General features: G+C 42.5%; 1 protein-coding gene across 1 annotated transcript; it reads right to left on the bottom strand.

Moving 5' to 3' along the window:
- Positions 1-8,002: 8,002 nt before the first annotated feature.
- LOC127440079 (zinc finger protein 703) lies at positions 8,003-11,949 on the bottom strand. Its single transcript, XM_051696461.1, has 2 exons — positions 11,220-11,949; positions 8,003-10,335 (listed from the first exon to the last, which is right to left on the bottom strand). The coding sequence occupies exons 1-2, from the start codon at positions 11,472-11,474 to the stop codon at positions 8,818-8,820; spliced, it is 1,773 nt and encodes a 590-aa protein (XP_051552421.1). The 5' UTR covers positions 11,475-11,949; the 3' UTR covers positions 8,003-8,817.
- Positions 11,950-12,347: the final 398 nt, after the last annotated feature.

Here is a 12,347-nt window from a genome sequence, read left to right as displayed (position 1 = left end):
CAGCTCTGTTTATGATTACTTCTAGGGGTCCTGACTAAGCTAGCAGCCCAGAGAAGAGCGGAGTAGAAATCCAAGATCAGGAAAGAGTCAAAGCCAAGGAGCTTTCATCCAGCATTACTTTCCTCTCTTTCAAAATGACTCGGCCACCTATACGATTAAACCAGAGCGCTGAATGTCTTCCAAACAATTACTAAGCATCGGAGCAGAGATGAAAAATTGAATGCCGTAGAAAAACGGTGAGATATTGGTTTTCGAAGCAAAGTCATCAGTATATAAAGGCTCGCTCTACTCTAATTTGTCATTGTGCTGGCTTCCATGTTGTTGTATAAGGAGGAGGGGCAGAGAGAGGGAAAAAAGCCTCTCTTATATTGATGTCTGCAGTTTAATCTTTTCTCTCCATTTTGTAAGCTTTCACAGCAAGACCGTGTCTTTCCTCCCTTCCCTGGTCTGCCACCCCAGATTCAAAAAATAAATGAGAGTGAGAGAGGAGAAATGAGGGCCTGTGACTGGTGGAGATGGAGGCCTGTGTTAAGTGCTGTGCTTGAAAGCACGTCTGGCCTCATTAGATGTCAGTTGTAACAATACTGAACTGGCAGCAAGGACTGCTGTGAGTCTCACAACCATAAATCACACTCTGACAGCTCTCTGACAGGGCTGGGAACCATCAAACATGCAAACACTGACTTCTCTCTCTCTCTTTGCTGCCGCACATTCTCCTTTTTCTCTGACACACATCTTTCTCTCCTGTTTTTTTCTTTCTATTCCACATAATCAGTGAACAAAACAAAGAACATCTCAGACTCTCTTGCCACAAATCAAGTAGTGAAATTTTGTGTTATTTTGTTTTGCATTGTTTGTTTGTTCTCAGTGGAACATGGCATTGTTGACATACATGCATGCATATGTGTGTGTGTGTGTGACTGTATATGAGTCCAGGGCAACTCTCGCCACTGTCTGCCCATGTCCATTAGGCTGACATGTGATGTTGTGTGTGTGACATCACTGCTGAGGAAGGAAGCAAGAGAAACAAGGCCTGTGGGTGATTAATCACTACTCCCTCTGACACACACAAACAGAGCTTGGATCTCTGGCCCCATCACACACACACACAGCTGCACTACTCTCAGCTCTTCAGAACCATTGACTTCTCCACCCAGTCTTCCCACCCATGCCCACCATGAACTCCCTCTTGTCCGCTCTGCTTTCCCTCTCTGAGCTTTTTCTTGTCTTCATTCCCCTCTTTGACATGACTTATCTTCTCACGGTTACATCAGAAACCAGTCTAATGAGGGATACGTTTATCTAGATATCACTCTTGAGAGTTTTGGACTGCCAACTAACTCTCCCTTTCCTCCTCTCGTTTTCCATGTCATCATTTATACTGATAGCTGGTAAATTAGCATGCTTAGGTTCTTCTTGCTGTCATCTACTTACAAGTCTGACTGATAGAAGCTGTTCGGTGTTGTGTGAGTATTTATTACAAGCCAGATTAATGGATGTTGTCAAATATGTGTGTGTGTTACAGGCCAGGCTGATATAGGCTGTGCTTACAAACATTAACTCTTCCTTGCTGCATAAGTCTTCTGCTTGATTCTCTTCAACATCTTCTATAGGGCTGTCCTGCCCTTTATGTAGCATGAAGATTTACAAGGGTACACTGTGTGAAAGTGTGTGTGCTGGTGTTTGTGACTTGTGTGTTTCAGAGGAGACACAGTAAGGGGTTTATGGGAACAGAACAGAACATGGCAATGATGAGGAGGGAGAAAAGAGACATGCAGCCTTAAATTCTCTCACATTCAGAGAGGTTCACAGCTGTTTGTGTCTAATTAATGTAGGGGAGTAAATAAAAGAAAAGAGTGACAAGGAGATCATGTAAACAAAAACAACTAGGCTTAAAGGAAAAAACAAACAGCCAGTAGTCTAAAGCACGGATAATGTTGCCTGCCACTGAAGATCTGTAGCAGGTATTTTTACATTGAAATAATTGTCTTTGGTGCTTCTTACTGAGTTACACACATATCCCCCATGCATTAATGTCTGTACACTGGGAATTGTTTAAAACATTTACATTTATTAATTTAGCAGACATTTTTATCCAAGGCAACTGACAAATGAAAAAAAGGAATGGGATCAGGGCATCAGGGATTGTAGGCTGGACTGAAACCTGTGATACCCACACAAGCACTACAGCCATATACAGTATAACCCACTGCACTATAACTCCTACCTAACAGCTTTTTAAGCACATTACATTTTCTGAAGTTTTTTAGAGAAGGGTTGAAAATTATGCAAAGATGAGTTGTATCTGGGGCAAAAAAGGTAGAACAACACTACTAGACTAGTGGCAAGATCATATTCGAACAGATGTTCTACCCACCATGTTTCTCTACCTTGGTTCGAACAGACTGTAACCAGTGAGGCTAAAGAAGTCCTCCCAGCATAGCATTGCGGCCTATGCAGGAATTGTTCACCTGTCTGCCTTCTTGATGAATAGCTTGCACATCAATTGGTTTCCAATACTGTCAATGAGATAATGGTGGTTAATGAATGTGTGCTCTGTGTCATATTGCAAAAGAAATCTAAAGCAGTGGCTGTGTGTGTGTGTGTGTGTGTGTGTGTGTGTGCGTGCATGATGTAGCTGCTTTAAGGTCAGCAAAAGTGAAATAGCCAGGTATCAGCACTTTAGCTCCTGCCAGAGGAAAATCAGTGACTTCTTAGGTCAGCTGTGTGACACACACACACACATGCACACATGTTGGCTATCCTTATGAGGACTCTCCATAGACATTATGATTTGTATACTGTACGAACTATAGATTCTATCCCCTAACCTAATCCTACCCCTAAACCTAACCCTCACAAAAAACTTTCTGCATTTTTACATAAAAAAATAAAATAAAATAAAAACTCGTTTAGGATGTTTTTTTAAGCGAATGGAATTATGGGGACACTAGAAATGTCCTCATAAATTACATTTATAGCATAATGCCCTTGTAATTACCAGTTTGTAACCTAAAAAAATGTCCTCGTAAACCAAGCAAACCTGTACACACACACACACACACACACACACACAAACATAAACATAAATTCACTTAAACACTAAGGTGTTCCATGATTTGACCACAGCAAAACAATGCTGAGATTCCTTCATCACTGACAGAGTCTGCTTTTCTTCTTACACTAACAACTGTTTCTTCACAGCGAGTGTGTATAATTATTACTGTGGTTATTTATGCCATAAATCACTGTATGGTATTTGTTCACCCACTGCACGTTTTGCCAAAAATATCTAATGAGCATATTTGTAAAGTGAAGCCATACAACCGTGTTGTTTACTCTCATAAACCCTCAAAAATGTTTAAAAGATAAATCTGCTTTTACATCTTATATATTTTATCTTGTCTCTCTCTCTATTTCTCTTTAACATCCTGTGATGTTCTACTGCACTAACACACCGCACATCCTTCCACAAACCCCCCCCCCACCCCCACCCCCCCCCCCCCCCCCCCGCACCCACCCACTCATCTCACCTCGTGGTGGCCTCATACACCAGCACTGCCATTAATCAGTGGCCAGGATCATGTCTGCCAGTTAGACTAAACAAGAGCATTTGTGAGGATTTGCTCTCCCTCATTAATCATCTTGACAGTTTGAAAAACACATTTCCCCTTTAATGACTGTATTTGGATAATCAGGTCTGTTCCTCTCCCTGCCAGTTTCTCTCTCTCGCTCTCTGTCCTGTCCTGCCTTTGGTTTTTTTCTCTCAAAATGGCATTGAGAACAGCTGGGTTAGCTTACGGGGCAAGGAGACGGAGTGGTTACCATCACTCCTGCTAAAGGAGGGGGTGTTGAGTCAGTACAAATAATCACATTGCTCTGGAAAACTTTTGCTCTTACTAAAGAAACCCCTGCCGCTTCTCATAACATGAACTTGGCTGGACTGTAGGTGTACGCTTGCTACCTCACACACAAACACACACTGAAGGTCCCAGAAAATACCCCAAAAGAGGTGGAAAACCTGGTGACTAGAACCTTTGGGTGAAGGTTTCAGAGCCGTGTGGTATGTACAGGGTTGTCACATTATGAAGAAAAATGGCAGGGTGTTGACAAGAGTACTTTTATCTTTATATATTTCATTAAACAAGACCTGACAGATTTCTATACCCTTATGTGCCCTTCGGTTGTGTGTACGCGTGTGTGTAGACACGTTTAACATTTCATAACAGTGCAATATTCAGCAGCAAATCATTTAAAAACCAAGGTGGGTCTTTTAAATTTATTTTAGAACTGTCTGAAAACATTGCCAGTTCTTTCCATTCCAACATGCCCAGAGTATGCCAGTGACAGCAGCCTAATACTTGGTGTTTAATGGATGAGTTGAACTTTGGGTTTAACATATCATTGTGTTGTGGTTGCACATAACATTGCCCATTGGAAGTTTATAAATTATGTCATAAAGTCAGCTTCACTCTGGACTGCACATGACAGCAGTATTTAAACATTATGCCAATGTTATGCCAAGCCTGTGACTGAGCACAGCAGGTAACATAAACAATTTCAAACCTCTCTGTTACTCAGCACTGTTCTCATAGTGATGTTCACAAGATACAGTGTGCCAGTATTACATTTCAAAAGTAATCTTATTAAAACAAAGTATGTTACATTAATGTTTAAGCTAGCTGTTTGAAATATATGCTGATGGTTTATAAATACTGACACTGAAGTGCACACAGAGTGCAGTAGGATGACAAAGTGTTTGCTATCCAATCATGACATGCAATTAATCAAAATAATTTCATAATAGAAACTGTTGCCCTGCAGATGTCACTACTCCATACTGCAGAACTTACAGAGGCCCTTTGAAATTATTTGAGAACTTTAATTCTGAAAACGATGTAGTCCTAGTTCCATTAAGGCTATGTGAGGCTTGCTTACAGACATATTATAGAGGAAGCCTGAGCTATGTGAGATCGCAGGGGGGATGTAACTGGGAAAGATTTCCCACAGCAGAGCAGGAAAAGGAGCTGTCACTCTGGGCATGACTCAGGAATCAGGATCAATCTTAACCCCACTGTTCTGGTGCCAAGACACGATTTTGCAAGAGCACAACCTTCGTGACATTGGTGCCAGCTCCCCCAGCGTGTTTGCAAATGGAATCCAGCTGTAGCGGTGGAATGCGCGTTATTAGTGGTTAGTCATAATTGCGACACACTCGTACATTTGTGTTTTAGGCTGTTGCCACATATGCACATAGTTTTGGTTGACAAATGGGATAACTAAGAGATCACTGCACTAGAGGTGTGCACTACACAATTTTTGTTGTTGTTGCATGCTTGTGGAGTGGTACTTTGTGATGTGGTCTCAGTGATGAAGAGTTGTGGAAAGTTGTTAATGGAATTCTTGTCATGAAGCAGCAGTTGTGTGATTGATTTTTTTATAAGCTGTAGAAAGAGAGACGTCTGTTCTGTTTTACTGTGGCAAACAATCATCAGAGCACTCATGCAGTAATTATCTGAGTGTAATGTACATGGGAGTTTGTGAAGGGAGAGAGAGTCGACATTAAGGTAACAATCAAAGAGACAAAAAAAAAAAAAGGAAGAAGAGAGAAGCCAGGGGAGAAAGATGGTGCAGGTGAAGAGAGACAAGAGACACATTCTAAATAGAGACAGCACAAGACAAAGAGAAGGGAGGAGGGTTAATTCTCTCCCTCTCTCATTCTTTTTCAGGTTGGGGCTGTAAGGCTCATGAGTTGCTGTAGACTTGGCAGCTAATTGAGGAGCAGCTCCACACCCTGTCGTCATTAATCACTAGGGCTGCAGGGCTGCCTGCCCGGGACACTGCTGGGATGGGATGGGATGGGGGGGGGGTGGGGGGGGTGGAACGGGAGAAAGAGATCAATCAAACAGGTGTAGCCCTGCTGAGAAGACACTGGTCAGGGACTAAATTAACTCCACACCCCCACCCACACATCCATCCAGCTCCCCTCCCTCCACAAGCAGGCGACAGAAACAGAGTGACTGCATATTGACTCAGCTGGAGCCCGGGAGAGGAGGGAGAGAAAGATAAATGGCAGAGATAGATTGATGAGGAGAAATACGGAAAGAAGGATAGAGCAGGAATGTGATGAACGTGTGTGAATGAGGTAATAGCAAGATTAATCCATCTCCATTGGATAAAATGTAAAGTCATTCCCTCCTTTTAACCTCTTCATCAAAAGGCTGTGTATTTGGATGCTTAGAACATGGCTTGAGGCCTTAAACATGATTTCATGACCCAGTCTGCATTTTCTAATTTCTACAAAATGGGTGATCTAATATAAACAAACACATCGTTTACAAAATCCAGCAATTTATTTTCCTTTTGTCTGGTGCAGTTTCATTACTATTCCATTAGGGGCAACATAAACCAAGTTATGAACTGTTTGATCAGCTCTCTTGGGTTGTTCTCAAATAGTCCTTAACTCCATTACAACAACTTCCTCTCTGAATCTTACAAGAGCTCACAGGAAGTTATTCAAGTCCATTTATTCTAAATTAGGCTTAACTGAACTTTTCTTTTAGATCTGAACCTTTTTTGTCAACAAACTGCAAAGCCACTCTAAGTGTGGGTTCTCTTTACAGCAGTCTCTACATATTTTTGCTTTGTGATGGTAGTGAGTAGGTAGTGGCAGAAAGTGAACTGTCATTTTGTTCGCGATCAGTAGGCCTGTTTTGTGCCTTACTAAAATTGGGGTTTGGGTATTGGGAAACGGAACGACTTTCACCCACACCAAATATATAATCAGTATTTATTTCTATCCCCACTCCTCCTCTTCTAGTCCTGACCTCCTGGTTTCCCATAAGAGGAACCGTATGCTGTGCCCTTGCTGGAGAGCTAGAGTTAACAGTGTTGCTGGAGTGATCTATTCATTTAATGGCCCTGTCAAGTGACACCTGTGCTGCGTCCTCTCCTGTCTGAAGTGCTAATGAAGTGTGAATGTGTGTGTGTGTGCGTGTGTGTGTGTGTGTGTTTGGCTCGTTCCACCGCTTAGCAGCACCCCCACTTATTCTGTTTCTTGAAAATGGTTCTCAAGAAGAGTACACGCTGAACTGACCACTTCTATAACCCAAAATGTTCTTTCATCCATTAAGACTACCACTGTTACACAATCACATGAACCATCTTGAATGTTGACCCTCTTTGTAATGCAGCATTGAGCAAGTTTTCCCCCTGAACCCATAGTACACAACACACTTGGGTCAAACAATAGGGACTGCACTCCTGGGGGTCATGTCATGCATTTGATAAATATTTCTCTATTAACATCCTCCCATTGTCATCTTATGTCCTTTGTGTAGCAAGGCAATCCATCAGAGCGTGCTGGGAGTGAGTGCAGGGCTCCCATGGATTATTACTGGGCTATCATTGAGCTTTATTTAAGACCCAATCCTCCCTTGTGCTGAGGCAGCTCTTTACACAATACTGCAGAGGCACAAACAAACAGCAGTGACTAACACTGCACTTTCACATTAGAAGCAGAACAGTAAACAGAAAGAGAGCCTTATTTTGTGTGTTAATAGGATGGACTAATAGGGAACAAAACTGTCAGCAATGCACAAAGCTGAAGTCAAAGATTAGTTGCTCAAGTACTGGCGCAATCCTTTATATAAACAGGAAACAAAGAAGCTCTTTTTGTATGAGCTGACTATATGTGATAATGTTAATAAGCATTTATGAAAGGTTTATTCAGTGTATACATTCTTTTCGAACATATTTGGAGGCAAACAGCACAGCAGCTTTTAAGATATGTTTCAAGGAATGTATGGCTCAAAGCAGTCAAAGTATTCAAAAGTAGTTCAACAGCTGGAAGATTTCACCTATATAACTTTTTACTGTTGCAAGTAGCTATTAAAAGACTACTATGATCTAATGAGGATTGCTTAAGATCACATATTGGATACAGAGGGTGTTACAGATAGAGATACATATGAAAGAGAACAGAGGGACAAGAACACATCTATAAATGTAATCAAGTATCATTTATTACACAAAATAAGAATTTGTTAAATGGATAGCGCTGCCATCACAACATAGTACTCTTATTTGAATTCTCTTCCCCTCTCCACGTCCATCCCCAACTTTCAGAGTCAGCTCCAATAGAAAATATATCACATCTTTCCATTTTATTCTTTGAACTGTACAAGTACAAAATAAACGGTAAATCATACAGAACAAAGTAGCAGTTGACCAGGTCATGCTCATTCGTTCTCAAATAAAGAGACCGAGTTGGACAGAATCTAATGCGCAAAAGAAAGTGACAATAAACGAAAGATTTTATGTCTGAGAGACAATGTCATAGTCCAAGTTTGCAAACACTGTATACAAAGTGTATGATTGAAGCAACCATATTCATACAGTGGAAATACTGCTCCATTGTGAAAATGATAATGCATTTGGGCAGTAAATGTCCCTTAAAAAAAAAAAAGAAAGAAAGAAAACAAGCGCTCAAGTGAAAAATAAATACACACTTTTGGTAAATTGAAAAAATTGATGAAATAAAATAAAACGAGTTCCCGCATTCTAGTGAATCTGCATTTTTCTCATTAGCTCTCCACCTAAAGGTCTTAAAGGTTCCCTAATATCCTAAAAAAAACAATTGAGTGACCATTTATTAAACAATAGCCATCCAAAGCAGATAAAATTTTATTCCTCATAGCGAATATAGCTATCCTGTGTTTTTGCTTGGTTCACTTTAGGAGAATCCTGCATGCTCCTGTGCTTTCCAGCTCCCATCAAGCTCATGCCACTATCTTTACACTGTCCATAATCTTTCCATCATTGGTACCCAAGAGCAGAAGCTGAGCCTAGTCTCTGACCATATAGAGCATAAGGTGAGTAGTAGGGTGCTGTGGCTGGGAGAGAGTGCATTGTCAGGGATGGGGCTCCTGGCAAATGAGCCTTTCCATAGGGATGGTACCGGGCCAAACCTAAACCTGGTGACCCACGCAGGGAGAGGGAACTGGGAAGGGCCCCTGGGCTGCTGGGAGGAGGCAGGTGGAGGTGACAGGAGGCGGCAGAGGAGACAGATGATGGATAGCCAGAGAGCAGCTTTCCATCCACACCTGGCAAAGCTGTGTGTGTACGCAAATGGGCCAAAAGTTCCTCTGAGGTGGCAAAGCGTTTGTCGCAAGGGCCACCCACTGAGACCCAGTTACAGGCATGAGGGAGAGTTTCACTGGGCAGCATGAAACCATAGGTATAGAGAGGATGGGAAAGAGATGAGGTGGCGCTAGAAGACAGAGAACTGGGGTGTAGGGAGTGGAGGTGATGGGTAGGATACATAAGAGGGAAGCCAGACTTAAGGGCAGATGAAGGATCATGGACACAAGAAGAGCAGTTGCTGCCCCCAAGATGGGGTGCATTGGGGTAGGTGAGGCAGTATGGGTCCCTGCACAAACCCTGCATGAACGAGGGAGGCGAAGCTCCTGTAAGAGGGCTTGAGCTTGGGTGCTTTCCTGGAACACCCATTCCAGCACCAACTAAACTAGATTTAGCAGGATCCAACCCAGGCACAAACTGAGAAGGATAGCCTGCATAGGCCCCAACAATGGAGCCATGGTAGCCCATGGTGGATGATGGGAGGGGGAAAACAGAGTGGCCTGGTTTGAAAGGAGACACAGGAGCAATATGGCCCGCACCTAGGCCAGGCTGAGGGGGCTGGGGGTCAGCCTTATTGTCAGGTTGAGGACTGCTGGAGGAACTGGCACTACTAGAGTTCGCACTAGCACGCACATGACTGGAGTTTGCTATCTGTGCAATGTCCAGGCCTGATTTGCTGTGGTCTGAATCTTTTTTCCCATTGCGTTCACCACCACTACTGCTGCTGTCATTTCCTGGGTCTGAGCCTGCAGGTTTGGAGTCCATAAGGGCGTTTTGTAGATGTGCAGTTTTCTGCGAGAGGGGAGACTGACGATGTGTGTGTGACTGTCCTGATGTCTGCTGAGAAGGAGAGTTGGCCCGTGGAGAGGGGGCATGTGGGGGCAAGGAGGGGCATGTCACCGCTGCAGAACCACTATTTGTCAATCTGAACCCTGCTTTATCAGCTGAGCAGCTGATCCCAGCACCATCCTTTCGGCATTCTGATCCAGTTTTAGAGTAAGGCTTAAAGCTGGACTTGTCATCTAGGTTCTGATGCTCCCCAGGCTTCAGGCTGGAGCTTGTTGAACGGCCGTCCTTGTCTCCATGGCTGCTGGAGGAGAGGGATCCCATCTTAGATGAGGGAGGGGGGTCCGGTTTACCAATCTGTGAGCAGGTCTGGGCCAGCAATGCCAAGGGACTCTTCTTAGCATCCAGCTTTAAGGACAAATTAGAAACAAGAAATGAACTTAAATTACTTAAATAATGTTTCCCAGAATATCTTTAACAATGCTGGCATTCGAGTCTCACATACAGACAGAAATTACACTTAATTCTGAAACCTATTCTGTCAAATAGATGTCTTAAATGACTTTCAGACATTCAGAAGGAGGGTGACCAATAATCTGGAATTAGGTTAGAATATTTATATTTATTGAGTCTTAAGTACATCAAATATGCACTTTTACAAAAATAAAAATAAAAAATGTGACTTGAAACTTGTAAGACATTCACATTTTAAAATTTCTAAATTGTGTGGGGTGGATTATATGACTATATACATTATTTGACATGTTATACTTTTGCAGCATTGTATACACATCAAGTGCAATGCGCGACGTTTTTTTATTTACTTTTTAATGACTTGCTGACTTAAGCTAAAAGTGTTAGATAAACGGAAGCTTTAAAATATGAGAAAGGTGTTAAGGACAATGAAAACAAACGTCAGTGCCGATCAGGAAATGTAAAAGCATTAAATGTTGGCAGCTAGTGGAACACGGCCTCTGCGCTCCAGCATTCCAGATCCGGACTATCCTTTTAATTCGTGCTGCGTCGCATTCAGAATCTCAAAGAAAATTCTGTGAACTTTACTAACGCAATGAGGCGCGCGAGTTAGTACGTAATTATGATCAACGAAAACAGCGCGAGAAATGCTCACCGATACGCGGCGGTTTAATAAAAATATATTAACCTTTCGCTCAGAAGAAACGCACCGGAAGATCAAAGCCTTTCTGAATATTTTTATTAATAATTAAAAAAAAAAAAGTAAGAGTGGCCAATGTAAAGAACAGATATTACATTTCAGTATGATTTATTCTTACCTCAATGCTCACTGGCGCGGAGCTGAGCGGCTGGAGATACTCAGGGTGAAGTATGTGACTTGTGTGAGCGGTCAACATTTTGAGAATCCGTATAGGCAGCCTCTTTTCCTGACGCGCGGGATCACTGAACGGCAGTAAGGCGATCGAGTCGGTTTGGTATCGTAAACAGGTGGGTGAACTTACGTTGTGAGTGTAAGGACTTTTAAGGTTCTGGTTCCGTGCACTGACTGCAAATCCAAGAGGCAGTTCGCTCATCTGGATCGGGGCGGATCAGAGACCTGTAGAGGGCAACGACGGGGCGGGTGTCCTTCAGTTTTCATTTAAAGATATCCAATGTCTTCAATAATTCAACAAAGAACCAAACGACATTATATCCTCTTCTACTGACAGTTGAATATCCCGTTGAAACAACAGCTCTGTCTGTAGTCCAATGAAGGAGAGGCGTTATAGTCTCTAGGAAGAACGTACACTCCGTCTCCACATCGTTCCGTCAACGAATCAATGTTGCCTTTTAGCCCAGAACGATCACGAGTCCGTTACGCGAAAACGAGGACAAAATAAAAACGAAGAGAAGTCTTGCTTACTTGTGATGAAATAAATGAAAACAAACTAAACAACAGAAATAATGCTAAATGTCGTGGCAAAAAATGGGCATTCCGTCGGTCCGTGAGCGCTCCGGTGTGTGCACTACACCCTCCGTACGCATATACACTCTCGAACTGAAGATCTGAGGGAGCACTTCAAAGCACCCAGCCGCCGTCCAATCGCCTGGATCTGCATTAGTAATAAGTGGGTAGGCACAACAGAGGCGGAGACTATCTTCGTCTCTCTTCTGACTCGCTCCGGACCCGCTGGCCAAGTCCTTTATCATTGATTGTCATAACGAGCAAAAACATTACAGACTCTTTATACAGCTGACACTTTATAGATTGCCACGTTGATACTGGTTATTAATGAAAAGTAGGCTCATTCAGACATATTCCACTATAATGTCTGACACTGTTGTCTGAGACATAATGGCATGGTACTCTGCATTAGGAAGTCTTTCACACCATTAAATCCAAAAATGTAAATGCAGAACTAATTTTGATGTTAGTTTGACTTTACTACCTAAACTGCAGTAGTATA

This window comes from Myxocyprinus asiaticus, chromosome 4, assembly GCF_019703515.2.
Source record: "Myxocyprinus asiaticus isolate MX2 ecotype Aquarium Trade chromosome 4, UBuf_Myxa_2, whole genome shotgun sequence".
NCBI lineage: Eukaryota > Metazoa > Chordata > Actinopteri > Cypriniformes > Catostomidae > Myxocyprinus > Myxocyprinus asiaticus.
The sequence above is the reverse complement of the archived record's forward strand: the minus strand, read 5'-3'. Positions and strand labels throughout refer to the sequence as shown.